The 11,410-nt window shown below is 30.8% G+C and overlaps 1 protein-coding gene across 2 annotated transcripts; it reads right to left on the reverse strand.

Annotated features, from left to right (window-relative positions):
• Positions 1-6,235: 6,235 nt before the first annotated feature.
• LOC129308108 (protein Asterix) lies at positions 6,236-9,183 on the reverse strand. 2 transcript variants are annotated; one of them, XM_054949117.1, is made up of 3 exons: positions 8,939-9,182; positions 8,754-8,854; positions 6,236-6,555 (listed from the first exon to the last, which is right to left on the reverse strand). In XM_054949117.1, exons 1-3 carry the CDS (start codon positions 9,092-9,094, stop codon positions 6,492-6,494), a joined length of 321 nt encoding a protein of 106 aa, XP_054805092.1. In that variant the 5' UTR covers positions 9,095-9,182; the 3' UTR covers positions 6,236-6,491. The 2 variants fall into 2 exon arrangements, with proteins under 2 accessions (XP_054805092.1, XP_054805093.1); XM_054949118.1 differs by lacking the exon at positions 6,236-6,555 and adding an exon at positions 6,562-8,089 and having other exon boundaries at positions 8,939-9,183.
• Between the last annotated feature and the right edge of the window lie 2,227 nt (positions 9,184-11,410).

An 11,410-nucleotide genomic window follows, 5' to 3' on the forward strand; every position in this document is an offset into this window, starting at 1 on the left:
GGCGCTGACTTGGCTCTGCATCGTCTTGACACGTTGTCCTTATTTTTATGTGGAAAAAAAAATTAAGAAAGAATCCTTGTCATTATAACTTTATTTGTTTTCATCTTACGCGTAGCTAACTTTATTTCTCAAGTGAGAAACAAATTTTGTATCAAGGACCAAATGGAAAGTCCACAAAAAACTGAGCAAGAAAACTTGCAAAATAAGCAACACCTCTTGTGGATTTTCTTGAGAAATACCACTTTCATAACATGAAAAATACATAGCATAGAATTGAAAAAATGATAATACAATTTTTTAAATTATATAAATAATAATTTGATATTTCAAAATGTTATAATTTTATTAAAATTTTTAAAAACTTTACTGTAATTAATAAATTTATATAAATGATTAAATTATTCTTGTTAAAAATAAAATGATCACAAGTTTTGTTTAAATAGTAATAATTTTTCTTTTTATATTTGCAACAATACAACAATAATTCACAACTTCACATATCAAATTTATAATATTACTATAAATGTTAAAAATAAAAAATAATAATTACAAGTTTTGTTTAAATAATCACAATTTTTATTCTTGTATTCATAACAATGCAATAACAAATCACAACTTCGCATGTCAAATTTTTGATATTCTTATAAGTATAATTTGGTCATTTACATAAATTTTTTAATGATAAAAAAGTGTCTGTGAACTTCAATAGAATTATATTATTTTAAAGGATTAAATTATTATTTATATAATTAAGAGAGATTTTATTATTTTTTTTCCTATAGAAATGAAGCTCTACTTGGTTGATTTAAATATAAATTATTAAATTAGTGTTCTAACCAATTTAATAAAATATTTTATTTATAATTAATTTAATACCATTAACTCTTGAACCATTGTCCCAATCGATTCAATGATCCATCTATTTTCAGTACCTTCAAAAAATCATTAAAATTAAAATTAAGCCAAAAAAATTTAAAATCAGCCCCAAAAAGAGAGAGAGACAATACTTCAAGGCTTTTAGTATTAAAAATGCCTTCCATTTAGCCCCAAAAATATTTCCCGCAGATTTTATAGGTCCTCCATGGTGTTTCTATATGCATTTGTAAAACATTAACAAAGATACTTCCTCTATTTTCAAATATAAGAAAAATTACCCTATGTTTTGTTACTTTTTATTATAAATAAAATCATAAATTTTAAGAAGTATTAATTGCAATTTTTTAAATAGTCTCTCATAAATGGATAGTATGATTAAATTAGAGAAAAAATAAGTCATTAATTACAAAGACATTTCAATCTAAATATTTGAATTTCAAACATAATTATTGAAAATAATTAACTTTTTTTAATTGTGTGAGTTGGTTGAAATTATCTTACTTCTCTATTCCTATCTATAAATCACTTTCAATATATTTTATCAATACCTAAAAAAATTTTAAATCTCATTAAATCTGTCTTGAAATTTAATAAATTTTAAATTTTATTCTTTGTTCGTCGAAGAACGATAAGTTATCAAGCGTGAATGCTAAGTCTTAATTGATAACAAAAAGAGTCACCAAGCTTTCTTACCATAGTTTACTTAGATGTAAAAAATATACAAAGTTTAATAGAACAAGTGTTTGATTATTATTAAAATGTGAAACAATTACAAGTCTAAACTGAAGAATAAAACTAATTGACAAACCTAAGAGCTATGGGTGCAAAATGTGAGTCTTTCAAGTGTTAACTATTGTTTTCTTTTGTGCTTTAGTACTCTATTTATAGTAATAGAGTGATAGTAGCCTCTCCCTTAGAACCTAGAATGTTCTTATGAAGAATCAAGAATCCTGCGAAACTCATAACATGGTCTTTACTCACTGTCTTCCATTTTAGGTAACCAACTCGTCTTGACGAGATACTTAGGCACGATGATGCTATTCCTGCGATATTCAAGATTGGCTAAGATCATATCTTTATGTGCCAATAGTCCACAGTGTGGTTTTACAACTGACAAGATTTCGACATGCTTATCTGGCTAGATCTTTCCACTGAGCTTGGGATTGACCCCTTTATTTAGGTTACTGATTGGGCCTAACTTTTCAGTCACTTGACCCATGTGGCTTTGTGGCCTTCTCAAATGCTTTGACAAGCGACGTTTCATATTTAGCCCAAATATTCCTATTAAACATACATACTTTAACAATATATTTTTTTTCTTTTCAACATTCAATAAAAGATAAAAAGGAAAATTTATAATAAAAATTTAATAACGTGACTTATAAATAATGAAAAAAATTCTTTTCTCTTAACCTCATAGATAAAACTAGGAGGAGTATATTTGAAAACAAAGAGAGTATGAAGGAAGGCGGGTAGAAAAATCATGCGTTATCTCTTCTAATGAACATGCAATGCTTTATGTAAATTAATTATTTGCTCCCTATAATATTAACTCAGTTATAACTTAACTCTTCAACTTTATCTTAGCAAGACTCAAAAAATGGAAAATTTGATTCAGTGCCACATAATTTTATCATACTTCATGTCTTAGTATAGCAAGACTCACTTAACCAGCTTCCTCATTTAATCGGTATCCATTCTCGAAGAGTTATTTTAGTTTGCTTTAAAGTTCTTTTTCACTTCACCGCACGTGAGATCTAGGTTGATAAACATGGATTTTAGAAGATTGATAATATTAAATCTAACGAGCTAACAAGATAAATTCATTTTTAGTGTGTAATATGCTTTTTTTAAAGTGAAAATTACAATCAAATCAAGCCAACAAAAGCTTCATACATTTCGACTTAAAAGTATAGTCTTTCTTTCTCATTCTCCACTAAAAGTAAAACAAAATAGAGAAAGTTGAATACACAAACAGAACTCATTGAATGAGAATATTTAACAACTCTGGCACTAGCACGCTAGTTAAACTCCTTGAGTAATATTCTTTTTTTAGATACAAAACCAAAACCAAAACTAGCTTAGCGCACACCAATAGTAGTCGAGGTAATGTCCAAAGCTAACACACAAGCAAGATCCTCAAGCACTTGATTCGTATGGTAAAACACACGCATTGCATGCATTCCATGTTATGCAAGTTAATCTGCAGCATTGTTAGTCAGATGACAGCAGGTTTACCTCTTGTGAACACCTCATTTTGTTCAAGCCTCCACAAAAAATGAATGAATAAAAAAAATAATTGAAAAGCCTTTTTTAATAAAATAATAAAAAACGAAATTAAATGAAAAAAATCCCTAAATTTATGTCTTGATATAAGTTTTTAATTAGGGAAATGAAATGAGAATCCAATCCTCAAAATTGGGCCTTGATTTAAAATAGTAAAAGTCAAATAATATTAATCATAAATTGTGACTTGGTAGGATTTAATCATTAAAGAGAGAAGCCCTAATTCTCATCTATAAAGGGGTGGAGATCAAGGTGAAGAGGAGGAGGAAAAAAAGAGGAGACAACAAATAAAAGAGCTTGAAAGAGTTAATTGAAAAGGTAGAGAATGATCATTTATTCTCTTATATCATCTCTACTCATCATAATATGGGGCTAGAATTGGGTAGAGGTGCCCTAAATAGTATCAATTGCTTATTATTCTATAATATCCTAAGAAAAGTCAACCTTCTCATTTGAAATCACATGTATGATCTTTAAAAATATCAAAGGTTAAAAGGCAAAAGATGAGTAGTGATTTTGATAATTTTTTTTATTTTCATTTTTTATTTTTAAAAATATCCTAAGAAAATCTCATGGCTGTTCATTTTGATAATCTTTTTTATTTTCATTTTTTATTTTCATGTTTTTCATTTATTCAATTGTTTATATATATTCCTTGGCTGTCTTGGGTGGGTCGGATTTGATTTATCCTCCCCATGACTCACTCTTTTTTTTTTTTTTTTCCATTTTCTTCTTTCCTTCCCCAGCCGTTTTGAATCTGATTTCGCCAAGTATATCAATCAATTTTTTTTATTTTTTGTTTTTTGTTTTGTGGGTCCTGAACGTGCATGCCTGCCTCCCTTTCTATATATGTGTGTGTATATATATATATATATTTGTATGTGCTTTCCATTCCTCTCTCTTTTTGGTTTTAATTTAATATTGTCTTCTTTAATTTCATTTCCTCTATTCCCCCCCCCCCCTCTTGTTTCCTTTTCTTTGTTTTCTTTCTTTTTTTGCCTGTCAATCACTTAAACCACCAATATCAGTTTTTTTTTCCCCAATCCCAAGTATGGCTTTTAATTCATGTAGGCAGGAAAAAAATGTGTGTGATTTTGTTCTAACGAGCATATACAAACACATCCACTCAAGCACATATATTGGTTGATTATTTCTTTTGCTTATAAGATGAAAATGATTGAAATAATCATCCAAATTGCGACAAGTAATAAAACCTTAAAGGTTTGCTCTCTCTCTCTCTCTCTCTCTATCTCTTTTTGAGCCATTTATATTTTTTTATTCATATTGTGTGAAATTTTTAAAGTTTTTGCAGGTCAGTAGTATTGATATGCCGTTTGTGGCATTGAGCCACCATAGGCACACAAATTATAATGCTTAATTGATTTATTTTATCCATTTTTTTAAAAAGAAAAGCCTTTTTTTAAATATAAATTGGTTGGAAAATAATTTTTATATTGTATGAGATTTTAGAATCTTCACAAATAAAAAATAAATTAATTTTTATATGAGATTTTGTGAATTTCCGCAGGAATTTCAATTAATTTTTTTTAAAAAAATCTTTTATCAAATAAGGGAATAAGTTCTTTTTTTAATTAAAAGATGCCAATTCAATTAAAAATATTTTTTGAAAAAAATATTTTTTTAAAAAAAATACTAACAAATCGACACATATTTTTACCCTTAAATTATGTAAACTTTAATCCTTCTAATAGGTACATAGACGCTAGGATTTTATTTTAGGTCAAGTCCAACATATAAATAAATAATTTTTCTCTTGATTTAATCTTAATTTCTTCTTATTTTCCTTTTTATTTTTTAATTGATAATTAAACTTTATTTAAGGCTATATTAATTTTGCTTAGTCAACTTAGGATAGTCGTTCTCGCAGATGAATGATATGGGGTGCCTAACACCTACCCCATATATAATCGATTCCCGAACTATATTCTAATTATTGTAGAGCATTTTATTTTATTTTTAAAATTCAAAATTATCTTTTAAAAATTTTGGTGACATTTTCTATATTTATTATTATTATTATTATTTTTGGGAAGATCATGATCCAGGCGCGACACCTCCCAATCACGTTGAAGTAACAACTGTGCTTCAGCGATGAGCTCAACTTCCATATGTAGAGAGTTGCACCCATGTCGAAGGCACTCAATAGCTTCAACCAAATCAGATTCCAATTCAATCTTCTTGAATCCCATGTCTCATGCAAGTTTCAACACATGAAGGCGCCCATATTTCAATCGAAAGGGCGTCACAATCGTCAAGTTGAAAATAAAAGCCTCGTATGAAAGCCCCATCAGAATTCCTGATCAGGCCACCACATGCATTTCTATTTGTAACCCAAGTGAATGCCCCATCCATGTTAACCTTCACCCACCCATGCTCAAAAGGGGTCCACAATGCCCTGGACTCCATCTAGTCTCCAGTGAGGTTCTTGTGGGAATTTTACATACTGCTTAAAATAGCTTTTGAGCTTGCCACCACTGAAGAATTGGTCATTTTTGGCTGTTCAAAAATGTATTCACTGCGTCTACGCCAAACCCTCCAACAAACAATGGCAAATAGAAGACTCTAATAATTCTCATCCATAAGCCACCTCTTCTAAGAAATATTCCAATTGAACCAATCATGCAAATTCAATTCACAACACTCATGTTTATCAGGTGGAACCAATAAGCGCCACAGTTGAAGAGTTTCCGAGCAATCCCGAAGTGCATGTAATGAGTCATCTACATCACATCCAAGAGTAATATTCTAACCCCACGTAAGGGTTCTTTTGGTTTCTTTTTTCTTTTTTTTGAACACCCATAGATATCCTCCTATTAAAAGCAATCCTATTCGAGTTATTGTCAGGAACTAAATGTAGACAATCCTGTGTTAACCATGTAAGGATTCGGATCTTAATTTGTCACGTTGTGAAGGACTAGCCTTTCTGCTAAACCAAACTCCTATTGGTTCTTCTTTGATCATGTGCTTTTCAATTTTTCCATGATCAAATCAAACTTCATCCTTATTAATAATTTAAATTATTTATATTCAGAAAAATATAGCCAAATCCTCGTTGAAAGAAGAAAACACAATAATGTCATGTAGCACTGTCACTAGTAGTCGCAAATGACTTGGATAAGACTTCAATTAATGCTCAATGCCTTACCAATCAAAATGGGGGCAAAAAAAAAAAAAAAAAACATAGTGGCCAGCCTTTACAGGCATCTTGAATGTTGTCGACTGAAGAACAAATAGAAGAAGAGGGAACACGTAATATCACAGTTTCATCCCAAAAAAATAAAGTCACAGTTTTATCACAAACTTGAATCTTAACTTTGCTTTCCTGGTCTAGGAGGTCCAAAGTAGTTTGTCATCAATCCCATGATAGAAAACCTGGTGATAAGATTTAAAACATCAATAAACAACCAGTCAAGGGAGGGGGGGGGGAAAAATTCAGCCACTTTAATTCGCAGATTGGAACAACATAAAATAAAGCAAGCACCTCCATCTTTGTTAGTACAATATGCACAAATGTCTACTATTCCTCCAGGCTCTCATGACTCTCATCATTTTTTTTTTTGGGCCAGCATTAGTGTTCATATTAAAATGCAACCAGAAGTCCTCAACATCAATCATGTATATGCTAATCCTCTATATGCTACTCAAAGCCTCAACCAGAACTCATGTCTGTTCTTACCCTGAGTTCTGTTGGCGGATGTGCTAGATTGTTTGTATTAACTATGCTGATTGTCTATTACACCAAAATAACATGAACCAATTAGTAAGATTCACCTCAAAATTGATATATTCATAATTTAGGTTCCAAACATTAGATGTGGGACCTTTAATATATTGTTTAATGTTTAATATTTCTCCCATTACATGGATCTGATCTCATGTTTGATTTTTTTTTTCTTTTAATTAACCATGCTTAAGAATAGTCCATCCATTACACTAAAATAGCTTAAGCCACTTGGTAGGATTCACCTCAAACTTATATATTCTTGATTTAGATTCTAACCATTAGATATGGGACTTTGATATATTGTCTAAATAGGATACAGAGAATTCAATCAAAACTAATGTAAAACAGAATTACAATATGGTATAGAGTCTGTCCAACGGTCCAAGACCAAAAAGCATTGTAACCAGTTCAATTCCATGCTATAAAACATATAGCATGCATACACTTGCTTAAAAAAAAGGCACAGTTAAAAGAAAACTTGAAGCATGCTTCGGTAAGTTTCAGGACTATTTTGGAGAAAAGATTCGTGCACCAACATCTTCTTTAGGACTACAAGATTCCTACCTAAATCAAAACTAAACAAACATCCTCTTTAGGACTACAAGATTCCAGGTTATCTCTATACAATATACACCCTTAGCAATCAACACGTGTATAGAAGAAAGTAAATACTTGAGTTGAAAATACAATCAAGAAGCACTTCAGCACATTTAGGGGGTGTTTGGATTTCACTTCTGGCAGCCAAAAGTACATTCTACAAGTGCATTTTCATACTAACTATTGTTTGGTTTATTTTCAGTTTCAGTATGGAAAACGGGCCATGCACAAATAGTTAATAAAAAAGATGCCTCACACTCTATGATTTGTTGCTTTCATATGAATGGGAATAGTTTATGGAACACAGACAAATGGCAGAATCTGCAGTGGCATCTCCATTGGTGGGATTATTGGGGAAATGGATGCTAGTTGAGGCGAATGTTTTTGGTTTCCCAAGTACAAGATTATGTTTCTCAATGAATCAAAACTGGAGTAATTTGTACTTTTCCCCTAAAATATTTTACGCCAAAAAAAAAAAACATCATTTGCATTCTATAATCCTGGAATGGAATGTCTGACCAATCAACTCTTTGTTTCAACACTCAACAGTTAAACTATGATCTTCAAGCTACTTCTCCTTCTGCACTGCATTATGAGGCATACGATTAGGACAAATAAGTAATAAAGGCAAAAACATAAAGTTTCCTTCATGTGATTCTAAGAAATTATTAAGAACGCTGTAGAAATATGTTGTGTGATCAATATTGAATGGTTTTGTGATTTTGTCCCTCTTTCTTCATGATTTAGCCTATCGCTTCCTCTTCCTTCAGGATCAGGAACATGTCCGTATTCTTTTCAAGTTTTGACTTGTTAACACAGTCACACTTCTGAAATATGTACTAGTCCAAAAGGTGGTTCTGGAACTCTTTCCAATATCATAAAGGGGAGAATCCTATATTGAATTAAAATCCTCTCTCTCTCTCTCTCACACACACACAACGACTGCTCTATCTAAATGAAAAAGCTTTTTTACTTGATATTTTCAGAGACTACCAAATTGATCGTCATAGGAATATCAGGCATAAGTGCAGCTCTTTCCACTATCACAAATTCACAATCCTGTATGTAATTAAGATTTCTACTTTTTTTAAATAATAACTAATAACTAATATGACTGGAGTGGAAGCACCCATTTTGTGCTTCACGGAAATTTTAAAAAGCTCCCATAAAGATCGCAGCCAAAGGGAAATTGAAAGAGAAGAATGCTAAAATGCTCAGGAAAGATAGATAACAGCAAACAGAAACTTACATCATAGCCATCATAACTTGTTTAAGATCGTTTTCCATATTCCTCATGTTGGCCAGGGATTGAGCACAGAATATGAGAGCAAGCCAGGAGCTGAGCTTATACTGCTTGAATGAACAATTTAAACAAGGATAGTGAGACCCGTACAGGAATAAACAAAAAGCAGCCAAAAGATAAGTAGCACGAACCCTGAACATGACGCCGGCAACGCCAAAGATGACGGCGATGAAACCTGCGTAATCGATCGGCATGTCTTGCGGTGCAACAACCGGAGCGACATATGGCTTCGCCGCAGACGGCTGACGAGGATCGTTCGCAGACGAAGCGTTACCATGCGATGACATCTTGACTTGTTCGATCTCTCCTAGCGCCGGACGTTCGGCACAGAAAGTAATTGGACCTTGTCGCTGCTAGTGCTTGCTTTTCTAGATGCTGCTGCTCCTTCGTATTAATTATTTAAATTTGTTTCATTGTTTTACTTATTCACATAACAATTAAAAAAGTTTAGCCTTTTAGGTAAATCATAGAGTAAATATTAATGGTAAACGAGTTTTGATATAACTTTTTGGAATCCTGGTGTCTCAAATTTTGTACAAGACCTTTCGTAAATCATGAAAACCTTTGCATTAACTGAGCAAGATTTTTATATGATTTCTTAAGATCCAAATGCTTCAGATTTTGCAACAGCTCTTGTAAATAACGAAAGATATCTTGTAGCTAATCATGATCTTTTTGTAAATTATACAATACAAAACCAGTTGTAAAATTTTTTTATTAATTCCTAATAAGGACTAGGAATAATATAAATTTGATTGTCATTTACTCTTTATGGAAAAGTTTTCCTTGTTTAAAAACGAATAATCAATATTTTTTAAAAAAAATAATATGAAAATTAAGAATAAATAAAGGGTGGGCTAGATCACCAACCCATCAGCCCACTCTACAGCGTGCTGCACAGTAAAAACTCCTTGCCTGGGGCAAGCAACTTGTTCGCTCCTAGTTGGCCCATTTTGTATGCCATGCTAAGCATGACTTTCAGGAAAATTTAAATGGAGCTTTACTTTTAACAGTTACCAGATATTTTGTTCCCAAAAAAAAAAAAAAACAATTTCCGCGTCTTTATCAACAGGCGTTGGTAATAAATTAATATTTTAGTATTTGTTAAGGGAAGTGTTGACACTTAATATCTAACCATTTCATGAAAAGAATTAGAGAAAAATACTTATATATAATTAGAAAATTTCAGAATCTACACAGGATGTTCAAATGTCTGCATGATGAATGACTTAATTTAGATTGTTGAGTGTGTGTTTAGATTAAAAAATCTGCAACTAAAGTTAAAACTCAACTGACAATTGCAAACTGAGGTTAGAAAAAATGTCTATGATTTTAACGTAATTTTTATTTGGATACATTTTTTTTTAAATCAGTTAGATAAACTGAAATTTATTTGAATAATTTGATTCAAAAGTTGGTTTAGAAGTATAATAATAAAAAAGGACATAAATTTCATTATATAATTTTGTGATTAATTTGGCTTTTTAAAAAAATATTAAACTTTGTAATTAACCAACATTCTTTTTAAAAAAAACTTAAACTTTAAATTATAATTTTATTTAAAAAATAGGGTTAAGAAATCTAAAATAAATTAATTTACATTAAATAGGTTAATTAATTAGAGATTCTTCTTCAACCTCTTTCCTGCTTTTGTTAGTGAAAAATAAGAAAAAGCTCTCCCTCTCATGCTGAACGCTGATATAGAAATAAATAATAATAAAAAATTTAAATGGATTAAATGCTTCCAACACTACTCAACATTGATGCAGACAAAAATGAGCTTTGGATAAAAAGCTCATTTGGACCTTAATTTCAGTTGGAATTTTTTTTCAATCCAGACATGATTTTTATTTGGGTAAATATAACTTTCGATCCCTATATTTTACTTTCATTTTACTTTTGATCCCTATACTTTTTTTAATGTTTTAGGTCTTTATACTTTTATTTTTTATTATTTTTGGTCCTTATATGAGCAAAGTATAGGGATTTTGAAAGGATTCAAAATAAGAAAAATAAAAATGTAAGAATCTAAAATATAAAAAAAAAAGTATAAGTTAAAAGTAAAATGTGAGTAAAATATAGAGATAAAAAAATTATGTTTATCTTTTTTATTTTGCAATGAGCTTTTATTCCTTTCAATTGAGGCTTGGGCCCGTCCAACTGTAATTTGAAGCTAATCCAACATAGCCGAAATACATGGACGAATGTATGCGTATGGGCTGGAAAGCGGGGGTAGTAGAGAAGCCAATGAAATATTTGCTCCTTCGATTAGATGCGGCGGGCAGCTGGGCAGCACACAAGTTGCACGGAGTGCAAAATAAATCACATTATTTATAACTAATAATTGTAAATATTATGAATTTTATTTTACTGCTAAAAAAGCAATATTAATGCTTTAATAAAACATTGAGCTGTTAATCTTATTTACTTGAACTATGATTCGTCCGCCTGCGTAAAAGGTTTCGGGAACCTAGTTTGTTTGTTTGTTTTTTTTTTTTTTTTACTTCCACGAATTTTTACTTGGTCAAGCATAAGGTTTTTTTTTTTTTTTTTAACTAGGTTTTGGAAACCTAGTTTTTTTGGCTAGGGTTTTGGAAACCTAG

The sequence above is a fragment of the Prosopis cineraria genome, unplaced genomic scaffold (genome assembly GCF_029017545.1).
Source record: "Prosopis cineraria cultivar Desert tree isolate PC_DT_omini unplaced genomic scaffold, ASM2901754v1 PC4, whole genome shotgun sequence".
Classification (NCBI taxonomy): Eukaryota; Viridiplantae; Streptophyta; class Magnoliopsida; order Fabales; family Fabaceae; genus Prosopis; species Prosopis cineraria.

Excerpts from the sequence above, each read along its gene's own strand:
- LOC129308108 (XM_054949117.1), bottom strand. The coding sequence starts at position 9,094 with ATGTCATCGCATGGTAACGCTTCGTCTGCGAACGATCCTCGTCAGCCG. Across the intron at positions 8,855-8,938 it reads TTGCCGGCGTCATGTTCAGG|TATAAGCTCAGCTCCTGGCT; the intron begins GTTCGTGCTACT and ends TCATTCAAGCAG. Across the intron at positions 6,556-8,753 it reads CAAGTTATGATGGCTATGAT|GTTTTCTATCATGGGATTGA; the intron begins GTAAGTTTCTGT and ends TCTTATCACCAG.